This window comes from Colobus angolensis, unplaced genomic scaffold (genome assembly GCF_000951035.1).
Source record: "Colobus angolensis palliatus isolate OR3802 unplaced genomic scaffold, Cang.pa_1.0 Scaffold12, whole genome shotgun sequence".
Classification (NCBI taxonomy): Eukaryota; Metazoa; Chordata; class Mammalia; order Primates; family Cercopithecidae; genus Colobus; species Colobus angolensis.
Window position 1 is genome coordinate 13,380,974 of NW_012113141.1, and position 12,724 is coordinate 13,393,697.

The 12,724-nt window shown below is 52.3% G+C and overlaps 1 protein-coding gene across 5 annotated transcripts in view; it reads right to left on the bottom strand.

The window, feature by feature from the left end:
- Positions 1-3,263: 3,263 nt before the first annotated feature.
- Positions 3,264-12,724, bottom strand: part of ANXA11 (annexin A11) — a 47,976-nt gene continuing 38,515 nt past the window's right edge. For all 5 annotated transcript variants that reach the window (XM_011929147.1, XM_011929137.1, XM_011929127.1 and 2 more), the window contains 8 exons: positions 12,181-12,271; positions 11,669-11,748; positions 11,480-11,536; positions 10,080-10,173; positions 7,253-7,348; positions 6,099-6,157; positions 5,776-5,898; positions 3,264-4,040 (listed from right to left, as the gene is read on the bottom strand). In XM_011929147.1, the coding sequence (XP_011784537.1) occupies positions 3,981-4,040; positions 5,776-5,898; positions 6,099-6,157; positions 7,253-7,348; positions 10,080-10,173; positions 11,480-11,536; positions 11,669-11,748; positions 12,181-12,271 (660 nt within the window). In that variant the 3' untranslated portion in view covers positions 3,264-3,980. The remainder of the gene's footprint in view (positions 4,041-5,775; positions 5,899-6,098; positions 6,158-7,252; positions 7,349-10,079; positions 10,174-11,479; positions 11,537-11,668; positions 11,749-12,180; positions 12,272-12,724) is intronic.

Sequence of the window (12,724 nt, forward strand, 5' to 3'; positions counted from 1 at the left end):
AGTTTCCCAGTCCCCACACCTGCTCAAAATGTGTGAGGGTCTGACCCCAGGAACTGCTCTTTAGCAAGCTCCTCTGATGATCCTGATACACACTCAGGCTTGAAAACCACTTCAGGATCATCTACCCAGCCAGAGGGTGAGCACTCCAAGGTTTCTTTCTTAAATTTTGCACCTGAGACAAATGCTACCAGGACTAGGGTGAGGCGAGCGAGGCCATTTGTCTCAGGTGCAAAACTATTTAATAGTGTTTCTTCCAGTGCCCCCACAGCTGCTGAAAATTTTCTCAGGGCTGAATTCATCTGGTGCTTCATCCTCTACTTGCTATTTTAGAAGTCACATTAGATGTGTAGCATGGACTGGCCTTGACTAACATATTCAGGAGGCAGGAAAAGACCCATTGTGTTCTATCCCAGAAAGATGACCTGTAAGGCTGCGTGTCTTTCTATCTTTTTTGTCATAAGCATAATAAACAGTGTTGATCCCAGCCTCTCACTGACCTTGGAAGGCAGGAGGTGCCTTTGCCTCTGGGAAGATCATGAGGCATTCATGAAGTCCTCTAGCCCATACTCAACATGAGTTGGACCCCCTGGGAATGACCATGAGGGCAGGGAGAGGAACAGGAAGACAGGGTGAACCAGGACTGGGACAAAGAGGTGTCAGGTCCACGACTATGCCAAATGTCACACCCAGGGTCAGGTTCCAGCACATGCTGAGGTTCGAGGGGAGTGGGTGGATGGGCGATAGCTGAAAGAAAACTTGGCGGGCCGTAGGCAGGTAAAACGTTAGTTTTATTCAGCAGCTATCTCACCAGCAGCTCTCACACTGTCCACTTTTACCTTGGCTGTCTTCTCCAGATCTGCAGCTCCTGCAGCCCCCATGCTTGCAGGTGCACTCCCTGGCCTGCAAGGCCAGCTTCAGCGTCAGCGGCTTAACTCCCCATCTGGGCACAAGCCAAGCCGTGTCCTGGCTCCCCTCTATCTGCCAGATGGTCGCTCTCCCTTACAGTGGTCAGTAGCTTCACTCTCTGGGTGCCAGTGTATGCCATGTGGAGCCATGCCCATCCAAGCCCAAGAACGTCTATACAGCGTCAGCAGGGCAGTTATACCTTTTCCAAACAATAGTGGCTTTGAGCCAAGTATGAACTTACACAAACAGGTTATATAACAAGTGGAGTACACGCCTGTGACCTACACTCGTTGAGTCACTCTGGCCTGGATGTTCACCTTGGTCTATTTCTTGACCAAAGCACATCCATGTACAACAGGTGGTCCCCAAGTGTGTAGACCAGGGTCTCAAACCCAAAGGCCTGTAGGAGCCAAATGGGTAACATGGGCTCAGTGTGACACAAGAGGGAGCCTATGGCAAATAAGGGGTACAGGCCTAAAGCGGCAGCTGCAACTCAGCTCTAGCCATGCAGGAATGCAAGCCCCGTGGTGCCAGAATTTCTGAGTTTTCAAGAGAAGCCAGAATTCCAGATTTTTAAAAATATGAAATCTCTCAATGTTTAAATGTTGGCAACAAATTCAAATGTCTAAAAACACTTTGGAAACCAAAGTAAATGTGTCTGTAAGTGCAAAATTGCCTGCTGGGCACCAGGTTGGGAACTTTGGAGTAAACAGGGCAAGGCAACGTCACAGAATATGGTCACATCAGAGCACACTGGTTCTAGGCCCCACCACAACTCAGAAGGCCACCAGGGTCACCTTGAGTTCATGGCAAGTTGTATATGGCAAGCACCCCATCCCATCAGGCAGGTCCCACCTGGCACCCAAGGGCAAGGGGCCTGCCCCAGCAGAGGAGTTCTTGGGAGAGCAGCAGGGATGGGGCTTTAGCTTGGGCTTCAGGCATGGACTGTGATGCAGATCTGACGTGTTGACCAGGACCTGCCATCAATCCCAGGTAGACCAGGCTAGTTCTCAGTTCATGGCTGCTCCACACCCTTTAGATGTCATTCTTCCTCTATGTTTAGGGGGAAGTACTAAAGCAAATGTCTGCAGATGAGCTACTCCCTGGGGCTCCTGCCAGGACCCAGCAGGCTTGATCTAGCCTAGTCTCTCTGGATTCTGTCATTTCTTTTTGTTTTTTTCTCATTTGAGACAGGGTCTCACTCTGTTGTCCAGGCTGGAGTGCAGTGGTGTAATCACAGCTCACTACAGCCTCGCCTCCAGAGTAGCTGACTACAGGGAATGCACTACAATGACAGGTACTGTTTTTTTTTGTTGTTGTTGTTTTTTTTTTAAGACGGAGTCTCACTCTGTCCACCCAGGCTAAAGTGCAGTGGTGTGATCTCAGCTCACTACCACCTCTGCCTCCTGGGTTCAAGTGATTCTCCTGCCTCAGCCTCCTGAATAGCTGGGATGACAGCCACCATGTGCTACCATGCCTGGCTAATTTTTGTATTTTTAATAGAGACGGGGTTTCACCATGTTGGCCAGGCTGGGTCTCAAACTCCTGACCTCAGGTGATATGCCTGCCTCAGCCTCCCAAAGTGCTGGGATTACAGGCGTGAGTCGCCATGCCTGGCCAAATTTTTTACTAGAGACAGGGGTCTCGCTATGTTGGCCAGGCGAGTCTTGAACTCCTGAGCTCAAGTGATCCTCTCACCTCAGCTTCCCAAAGTCCTTGTATTACAGGCATGAGCCACAGTGCCTAGTCGATTCTCTCTTTTCTAAACCTCAACACAGGAGGCTGGAAAAGGAGTGAGTGGAGACCCCTGATGCAAGGCAAGCTCTAGCTTCTGGACATGACACCGTAATTCTCAGAAACTCTCTTATGGATTCTCTCCCCTACACCACCAACCAAGGGGCACAGGGTCCCCAGAGACCAGAGCCAGGAGCCCCTTTGAGCCTGGAGGCACCCTGAGGGGAGGCGCTGGTCTTGTGACTCTCTGGGTTGTCTCCATCCTTCTCTCTGGCCCCCATCGAGGGGTACCAGGAATTAGCACACACCCTTCTTCCCGCCTGGGACCTGGGTGAAGGACTACATTCTTCCTGCCACACCTTCAGTGGACTTCACTGCACCTGCAACCAACCAAGGTCCCTTTGCCTTTCAGGTGTCTGGGTGTCCTGCCTGGATTTCGGGAACCTCCCCTCCCATGTCCTTATGAGTCCCCGCAAATTATTGTATGCTGAGGGTTTACTGCACACAAAACTCTATCTAAGGTTACATGAATTTTCACTGGCTGATAAGGCGAGAACTCTGAGCCACAGGGCATAATCAAGCAGAAGAAAACAAGTTGGTACCAGGAAGACACTTCCAGAACATTCCAGAGCTGGCTGGCTTTTAATGTGGAAACAAGTTTTGGCTACAGACATTCAGGTTTAAGGCACATTCCACAAATTACAAGAAGCCCCGTCACTGACAGGGAACTGGCTTTGTTCTCGTGGTTTCTGCAAGGAAGATGGAACGAATGACTTTCTGGCCCTTTTTTTTTTTTTTTTTTTCTAAAAAGGAGTGAGTTTGGCAGTAACAAAGCGTGTGACACACTCACCAGATGCACAGGCTACCCTCCCAGGCATGCTTCCCTTTCTCTCCTCAGCGAGGACACGGCACTTCACTCACCCAGTCGCCCTCAACAGAAATGTGTACGCAGCAAACAGACTTGTATGCATCTGTCTGGCAATGATCGTAAGAAAAGAAAATATGCCTCCAAATAAAAATATACAATTAAATGACAAAATGAAGCCAAGTCTTAGCCACAGGCAAAGGGGAATGATTACATGAGTCAGAAAAATGAAATATCTACTTCAGCAGCAAGAGGCTGTGAGGGCTGGGGTAGAAAAGACATCCTGAGAGAGTTCTAGACCAACCCAGGTCCTGTGGCACAATATACAGGTCAGGAGGGGTGGAGGACAGGCCTAGGCTCTAGGACGGTGCATCTCGGGGCTATTTGTGGATTTGTTAGAAACAGACATTCTTTTGGCCTTTTCCTGGCACCACTGTTGCTGGCAGGTGGGCAGAAGTGAGCCACCAGTCACTGTTCAGTCATTGCCACCACAGATCTTCAGCAGAATCTTCCGGTAATCCCCTGAAGTATCTCCCTGGCCACAGAAACAAGGAAGACATCCGTTAAGGGAGGTACGGTCACTTTCAGCCTTCTGGCTCCTGATTTTCAGCCCTGAGCACCCCTTATAGGGAGGAAGCCCCACCCTGGGGAATTTTCCCCTGCTGCAGGTCCTGCAGCAGGCAGCACAGACCTTAAAAAATGGAATTTAGCCTTCCCCAGGCCCCCATTAGAAGACGGAAAGCAGCACTCACCACAACTATCCAAATCAAATGAATACCCACCAAAAAAACATATAATCATCCTAAAAACCACTTCCCAGAGCTAATCAATACTGCTCTTTACCCAGAGCATTTATGCTGCCTTAAATGGGGGTTACCAATGTAACGCAACACAGTGTCCTGCTTAGGAAACGCAATCTCCTCACACATGACTGTCCAGTGGAAGGCTCGGACCTCCTAGGTCCCAGAGATCTCTCCTCTGTCTGAGGCCACTACACTTACTCTAAGAGTGCAGGCTCGGCTTGGCTCATTTCTAATCATTTCCTTCCACCCTAAGCAACTTGAGGGCAAGGCCTGTGGCTTCTTCCAGATGTCCACAGCCTGCTGGCATGCAGGAGATACTCTGTAAAGAATTATTAACCTTTTTTTTTTTTTTTTTTTTTTGAGATGAAGTCTCATTCTGTTGCCAAGGCTGGAGTGGAATGGCGTGATCCCGGCTCACTGCAACCTCCACCTCCCGGGTTCAAACAACTCTCCTGCCACAGCCTCCCGAGTAGCTGGGATTACACGCATGTGTCACCACGCCCAACTAATTTTGTATTTTTAGTAGAGACAGGGTTTTACCATGTTGGCCAGGCTGGTCTCGAACTCCTGACCTCAAGTGATCCACCCGCCTCAGCCTCCCAAAGTGCTGGGATTACAGGCGTGAGCCACTGTGCCCAGCCTAGAATTACTAATTCTCTAGCAACAGCTTCATTCATACAGCCAAGAAAACAAAGTAAGCTTCCTGTGATGACATGCCCACCATCATTAAATGCTACTGAGTCTAAGGTGGGAGGATGTGGTCCCCATAGTGCAATTTCAAGGCTCACATGAGTTCAGAATTTGAGTGTTAGACCATGTAGCTGAGAATGTATTTTGTCAGACTGGCTGTGCCACACAGCAATACAACAGTGGCTAGTGTTTAATAGACACTTGACCTGCACCGCCTCACTCAATACTCACAACATTCCCGGGAAGGAACAATTATTTTCTCATCTTAAAGACAATGGAGCTGGGGTTCAGGGAGGTTTAAGGAAGCTATTCAAGGTCACACAGTTAGCAAGTAGAAAAGCTGGACTCCAAGTGGCGTGACCCCCACGGCCTTCACTCTGAACAGCCTTACTATGTGGCCTATGCCATAAAGCTGAGTGCAAGAAGTGCTTTGTCAGCGAGTGAGAGCAGAGCTCCACAGAGCCTTTGGGACATGAGTTCTCACTGACAGATCAAGGAATCACAGGGTGGTTGGGACGCTGAAGGTCGTGGTCAAGGTTGAGGAGGTGCCGAGTATTCTCTGATGCTGCTAGGGAATGCAAGGTGGGGGCGACAGCAAGGTCATGACCCACCTGCCCTCAGAAGTTTAGGGGCAACAGGATGAGCAAGTCTGAGGTCCTTCAACAAGATGCCTACACACAGCACAGAGGCCAAGCATACGGCCTCTCCAAGGAGGGAGGTTCCACAGGTGACTGGGATGCCAAAAGGGAGCCCAGTCTGCCTGCAGCAGGGCCATACCGAGATGTCGTGGTACAGCGACTTGCCGTACATCCGCTTATACTCCGATCTGATGTCCAGGAGGTCGGTCTCACTGCGAGACACCATGATGCGAATCAGGGTCCGGTCCTTTGTTCCTGCCCCCTAAAGAGAGTCCCCCCAAGAGCATGAGCACCAGGCCTCCTCACCTTCCCACCCACCCTGGGCCCTCCAGTCCCCTCCCTACCCAAGTCCTCAGAACTCTCGGCTGAGATTTGGCTCTCCCCAGGCCTTCTACCCTCAGCCCTTGGACCTAGGCACAGGCGGGGCTAAAGTATCGCAACCTGCACATGGAAGTTACATACCCTCATGGCTTTGTTGAGCCTCTCCGCAAAGAAGGCTGGGGTGTTCTTGAGACACTTCACTAGAAGAAAGAAACTCAGCATAACCAGATCTGCATAAAATTATCAGCCCAAGCAGGGCATGGAGTCTACAAGTGTCCTCTTAGAGGCCCAAATGTCAAATCCATCACCGCATCCATCTTTTCTCCTCTTCCTTCTGTTCCAGGCTCAACTATCCCATGATCTTGGCTCCAGCTCTTTGGAACAGAAACACGCAGAGTCTGGACACTAACCCACCCTCTTTCCTGGCAACCACCGTGATGAAAGGACCAAGAGTCAGAGAGGCAGGGGTCTTAGTGGGGCGAGGAGCTGCACAGGGAAGCAATGCAGATGGTGACGAGGAACTGCGCTGCTGCTCAGGCAGGAGGGACAGACTGGAGAGGCCATGACCCTCATGGAGAAACCGTGGCCGAGTGGAATGTGCATCTCCCTAGGCTCCCCAGGCCACAAGACCTACTGTGGGGGGCAGGCAGGGAAATGAGGATTTTCCATCTCTCCCATCCAGAAAACTCCAAAAAAAAAGCATAATGAAAAAAGGGGCAGACTGATTTTCCTAGGTGAGTAGAAAGAGGGGTTGTGAGGGCCTCAGGGCGGAGACCCAACTCTGCACAGTGGGAGGGACCTGGAGCCCACCGGGCCCTGCTAGAGAACACGGGCAATGTAAGAGGCACACTACCATCCCGGAGCCAAGCCAGCTTTCCTCAGCATGGGCCTGTTTCACTGTTGCAAATAAAAATCTTTCCACGTGTTTCCATCACAAACATCTGACAACTGCCTGCAGGGATGTATTTTTAGAGGAAACTTGGCAGGATATGAGTCATACTCCTCCGGGGGAGCAGCTGGATGCCCTCCCACTAATACCCACACTGCAGTTCCCTTCTCCAGAGCTGCACCACAAACACACACAAGACACCTCCGGGACAGCTAGGGGTTCAACTGCACAGGGACCCGGGAAGCGGCATGACTTCCCAGCATCTGGACACTCTGGGCTGAGTGATCTTGGATCCTGTGGTCCTTTCATCATGATGTCACCCATCAGCTGGAGGACAGGCGAGCAGCCTGAACGCTTATGACACGTTAGCCCCTGGACGGTGGGCAGGCAAACCCGAGACACTTACCCACGGCCAGCATGCCCTGCTCCAGGTCCCCGGACATCTCGCGGCAGATGCTCTTCTCAATGTCCCGGCCTGTCATTCTCTGGTACTCATTGAAAACTAGGGGGATGACAGAGGCTTACTTTATGAACTGAAATGTGTCTCCTCAAAGTTCATATGTGGAAGTCTCAACTCTCAGGACTTCAGAATACAACCGTAGTTGGAGATAAGATTTTTAAAGAGGTAATTAAGTTAAAACATGCTGCTAGGGTGTACCCTAATCCAATCCACCTGGTCTCCTTAGAAGACGAGATTAGGACACACAGAGACCTCAGGGATGTGCACATGCAGAGGGAAGACCCTGTGAGCACACTGATTGCCACACAGAGGCCACGGGAGAAACCGGCACCCCACTCTAGGACATCCGGCCTTCAGAACTGCAACAAAATGAACGTCTGTTGCTTAAGCCACCCAGTCTGTGGTATTTTGTCATGGCAGCATGAGCAGACTAACAGAGGACTCACATGAGGTGGCCTCTGCCCCCAAATCCCCCGCCTCCCACTCTGCTCCCACACCCTGCACGTCCCCAGGTCTGCCTAGCTCTCAAGGAAGCCAGAGACTTCGTCACAAGTCACACACACCACCTGATGTCCCTCCCTGTGTGGTCCCTTTCTCAGGACTGCCAATCTACTTAAGCAAATCCCACCTTAATACCCCTCCAGGGCCCACTCCCACGCACCCCAACACAGTGTCCCCTCTTCTCAAATCCCCACACCTGCAGTCTCACCCATTCCTTGGCTTTATTCATGCATCCATCTGTCTTCCTCAGCCTGCCTGGGAGCTGAGGTCCAGCCTGCCCCAGCCAGTCTGGCTTTTTCTGCCCACCCCTGCCAGCCCAGCGCGATCTAGGACACGCTAAGCACCCATGGGAGCGGATGGCTGGCTCCTAGAGAGGCAGGCAGCATGATGGAAACCTGGGTCCTGACTCCAGCTCTGACCCAGGACATAAAACTCTCCTTCCCCAGCCTGAGTCTCAGCTTCCATTTGCATATTAAAGTCGTGATTTCTGCTCTATCTGTATCTGTCTCAATATCTTCTTCAAATCAGCTACTCTTTTCTCCTAAGTAATGTTTGTGAAGCCATGGGCTTGATGCACTACTTACATGTTCTGTACTCATTAAAAGAAATAATGATTAAGATGAAAAAGCATTCACTCAGGCTCCATTACAGGATACTGCAGAGGTTAAAAAGTGTGCTCTGGGGTCGGGTGGCCTGGGTTCAAATCCCAGCTCAGCTGTTACTGGCTGTGCACCCCTACTTCCTTACCACCCTGTGCCTGCTTCCACAGCTGCAAATGGGGAGAGCTACAGCACCTGTCGTGTGCAGCACAGAGGGGCCGCTGGGTTTTCACCCTCACTGCCCACTGGAGCAGTCCTGGCCACAGCCCACCAGTTGCTCAGTGTGGTCACCATCCTCAGTCCTTGCCTGCCACCTCACACCGGCCTCTAGGACCCCCTTTCTCTGGGTCCTCCCACCTCCCTAGCTGCTCCTTCTTAGTCTCCTCACACCCGTGAGCTCCCCAGTCTCCCTCCCGAGGGGACCTCCTGCAGTCCCAGAGCCTCAGATACCTTCGACTACCCACAGCTCCCTTACCTTTCACGTCCAGGCCAGATCTCTTCTGACCTCCACACTCAGCAACTCAGCAGCCTCCCTGCAGCTCCACCCTGCAGGCATCTAAAGCCAGCTCCACCTACAGCTCCCCTGTCTCAGTTGAGGGCCATTCTCCCACTGCTTGGCCTAAAGAAACCCTGTGTAATCCTCAACCCCTTTCTCTCCCACATGCCACGTGTCCAATTCATCAGCAAACACAGCCAGAACCTGACACCTCCTCACCACAAGCCCCTACCACCACCGTTCCTTCCCTGGGTCCCTGTAGCAGCCTCCCGACAGGCTTCGCTGCTTGGCCTTGCACCCTTCACTCCATTCTCTGCACCACAGCCAGGGATTCTGCATAGCCTCCTCTGCTCAGGGCCCTCCATTGGCTTCCTGTTTTGCTCAGGATAAATACCCAACTCCGGGAAGTCATCAGCAGGGCCCTCTCCCCTCTCTGCCCTCACCTTCCACTCCTCTCGCTCACTCCACTGCTCCACATGGTCCCCCTTCACTGTTCTCAGTCGTGCTGGGAGCCCCAGGCAGGCCTCTGCCCCTGCATCTCCTTTAGGTTTTTAAATCAAATGTCCTGACCTCAGTGGGGACTGGCCCAAGCACCTCCCAGTGGACCCTACCATCACTCCCTACCTGTTTCCAGCTGTTTTCCTCTACAGAATTTACCATCTGATACAGATTTTATTTCATTGTTGTTTACTGTCTGTCTCTCCAGATGAGAAGGTGCAGCCCATGGAACACAGACTCTGCAGTGCCCTGCCCCGCACTGTGGCCCCACACCTGCTCCACCACCTGACGGACTGACCCATAGGGAAGTGAGATTTACATCTGTTGAATGAATAAGTAAATGAATGGCACCCAGTATTATTGCTATCACTGCTTCTTATGCCAGGCTTTGGAAAACACTGGATTGGGTGCTCCCGAAGGACTCTCCCAACTCTGACATTCCACATTCCCACGTACGAAGACACCAGGTTTCTACACCAGTGGAACCTCCAGAACTGGATGTTTGCCAGAACTCAGGAAACCCTCTGACAGTGTCTTTTAAATCCCTACCAGGGGACTCTTTTGAGGAGGCGAAAGCCCCATGCAGGGAGGAACCGCCAAGTGTTCCCATAGCTTTGTTTCCCCACAATCCCGACTGCCCTCAACTAACTGGCCTCAGAGGGACCCTGGCCTGCCTTACCTGCCACCAGGTGGGCCCGGCTCCGAGAGCACAGAACCGCATTGAACTTGGACTCGTCTGTTCCCAGGCGGTTCTCCCCGGCCGCATACAGTTCCTGGAGAGAGAGGAAGATGTACATGCGGCACAGGCCACACCCAGACCCCAGGCCCAGGTCACCCAGGAGAGCCTGGTAAACTTCTGAAGGTTTGAGCCTAAAGTGTTTGCCAATTTGCAACCTCTGAACTAGATGGCCTCTAAAGTGCCTGCTAGGCCTCAGGTAGCAGCCCTGAAAAAGAGCAGAAAGCAGCAATCCGGGGTTGAGATCCCACAGGTCAAGTTGAGGCCAAAGCAGGTCTGGACTGAGAAGGCAGAGCACGAGACAATCTTTGCCCCGCTAAAACTCGCACACAAAACTCTCACTGGAGCAAAAGCCAGAGCCCTGAGCCCCAGGGGTGTCCAGCTCTGACTCCCAGAATGGGAATGGATGTCACCAGCCACAGAGACACTGAATAAGGCAGACCCCTGCAGGAGCAGCAGGGCAGAGACCAGGGCAGAGGCAGGTGCTAACTGGGCACGGAGGACAGAGCCAGGGCTTTAGGCCCTTGTCCGGGCTCTGCCTCTAGCTTTCAGTTAGGAACAGTGCTCAACTTTTTTGAGCCTCAGTGTCCTCACCTGGAAAGCAAAAGGACCAGTCCAGAGGAGTAGCTCTCCTCCAGTCCTAACAAGGGGGCATGCCTTGGGGTCTCACTCCAAACCCACAGATGATAGAGATAATTAGACCACTGGCAGCTCCTGGTGAATGCCCTGCCATGGAGGACAAGGGCAGTGAAGGGGGACAGAGAGGTATGGTTAACTCTACCCCATCAGGAAGTCATGGCTCTGCCCTGCCATAATACTATGGTTGAAATTCGTTAGTGGGAAACCCAAACTTTTCGAGAGAGTAGCTCAGATGCCTGGACTTTGCTTGGACTTTTCCCCTTTTGTCTGCAACTCACAAGGTGGACAAGAACAGAATTCTAAGGCTGCTCAACTAATGTGGCAGCTGGTTTCTAGGCTCAAACCCTCAAAAAACTAATAGGCAAGTGCAAATTCTACCCCTTTGCAAACAATAGTATGTGCAACTAAACATGGGGAAAGTACGCAGTCGCACGAAATCCCACATCCAAAACCATGATCTATCAACTGCTGAAATACAATTATCTCACATGTTCCTTCCCATACGTGGGGAAGGTGAAGCCCAGGAGGTCAGATGACCTGCTCTAGGTCATACAGTTGAGCAGTTCAGCACGTCTGAAACTCGCGGCATCTGCAACCCACTGCTTATCTATTGTTCTTTCCACCCTAGGGCACCTCTCTCAGGAAGCAAGAAAGCGGGGTACACCCTGCTTTAGGAAGTCCAGGGGCTTGGCCATCACACTCACCTGGGCATCTCTCTGGGCGAGGGACATGTCCACATTTGTGCTTTCATCACGGTTTCCCTGAAAGGAAGCAGGTGTATGATCAAGCCCACTTACTCTTTCCCCATTTCTTTTCCCTTTCCTCATTGCTGGGATCCCATCTCTTTGACTTCCATGGCTTGGGGGCCCCGAGCCCTGTCATGGGAAAAGTACCTGAGAGAGAGAGATGAGGAGCCGCTGGAAGTGCCCTGATGTGTCGCTTCGAATGGCCTCTTCCAGGGTCTTTTTGAATTCTGAAAGGGAGAAGCAAGGAAGGTCCACCCTGTAGCTCTGTTTATGGAGCTGCCCACTGCAAAACACTACCAACAGTGGGTAGTGGGGAGAATAAGGCTGGAGGTCTCGGCTCGGGCTCGAGAGAGCAAATAGCCCACATGGCCCTCCAGGGATATACAAGCCTACGACCTCCAGGCTGACCTGGGCTCTAGTCAGCCTTGGCCCAAACCACATCCAAGTTTCCCCTGGCGCTCCCTTACTTTAGTCATTTGCACCATGTATAAACAGAAGGAAGGGCTGGGTCTTGGGTCAAAGCCCAGTGTGTTGGGGGTGGCAGAAGATAGGCTGATAAGAAGGCCAGGAAGGAGTAAGAGGCCCTAGGAGAGAGTGAGGCCATAGCCCCGAGAGCACGGGGATCTGCAGAGGGCAGAGGGCAGAGGGAGTGGTGTCACCTGCTTTGTAGGCTCTGTTTAATTCTCGGATGTGCTCATTGCTGCGGGAAGCGAGGATCTCAATCAGGCAGGCTTCATCAGTGCCAACCCCCTGCAGGGGCAGAGAATACAACCAACCATGCGCTTGTTACAGCAGCCTCACCAGCACCCGGGAAGGAGAGTGGGGGCCATGCTGCTGACCGGACCCCAGGGCCAAACCCCAGCAACAGAGGCCCCTGACACACAGACATATCCTCCGGCTACTCCCAGGCTTAAGGGAGTCAGCTCCTCTCCACAGCCCGGGCAAGCACACTGACAGTGGCAGTGGTGATGAGAAGGGTTCACACAAAGGGCACTCCCATGGATCAGAAAACTGAGCATCAGAGAGGGGTACTGGCTGCTCCAAGGCCACACAGTAAATGGTTGGGTTACACACAGGCCTGCGGGACCGTACTGCCTGCCCTCGCCCACGGGGTGCACACAGAGCTTCGGGACTGTGCTGCCTGCCCTCGCCCACGGGGTGCACACAGAGCTTCGGGACTGTGCTGCCTGCCCTCACCCGCGG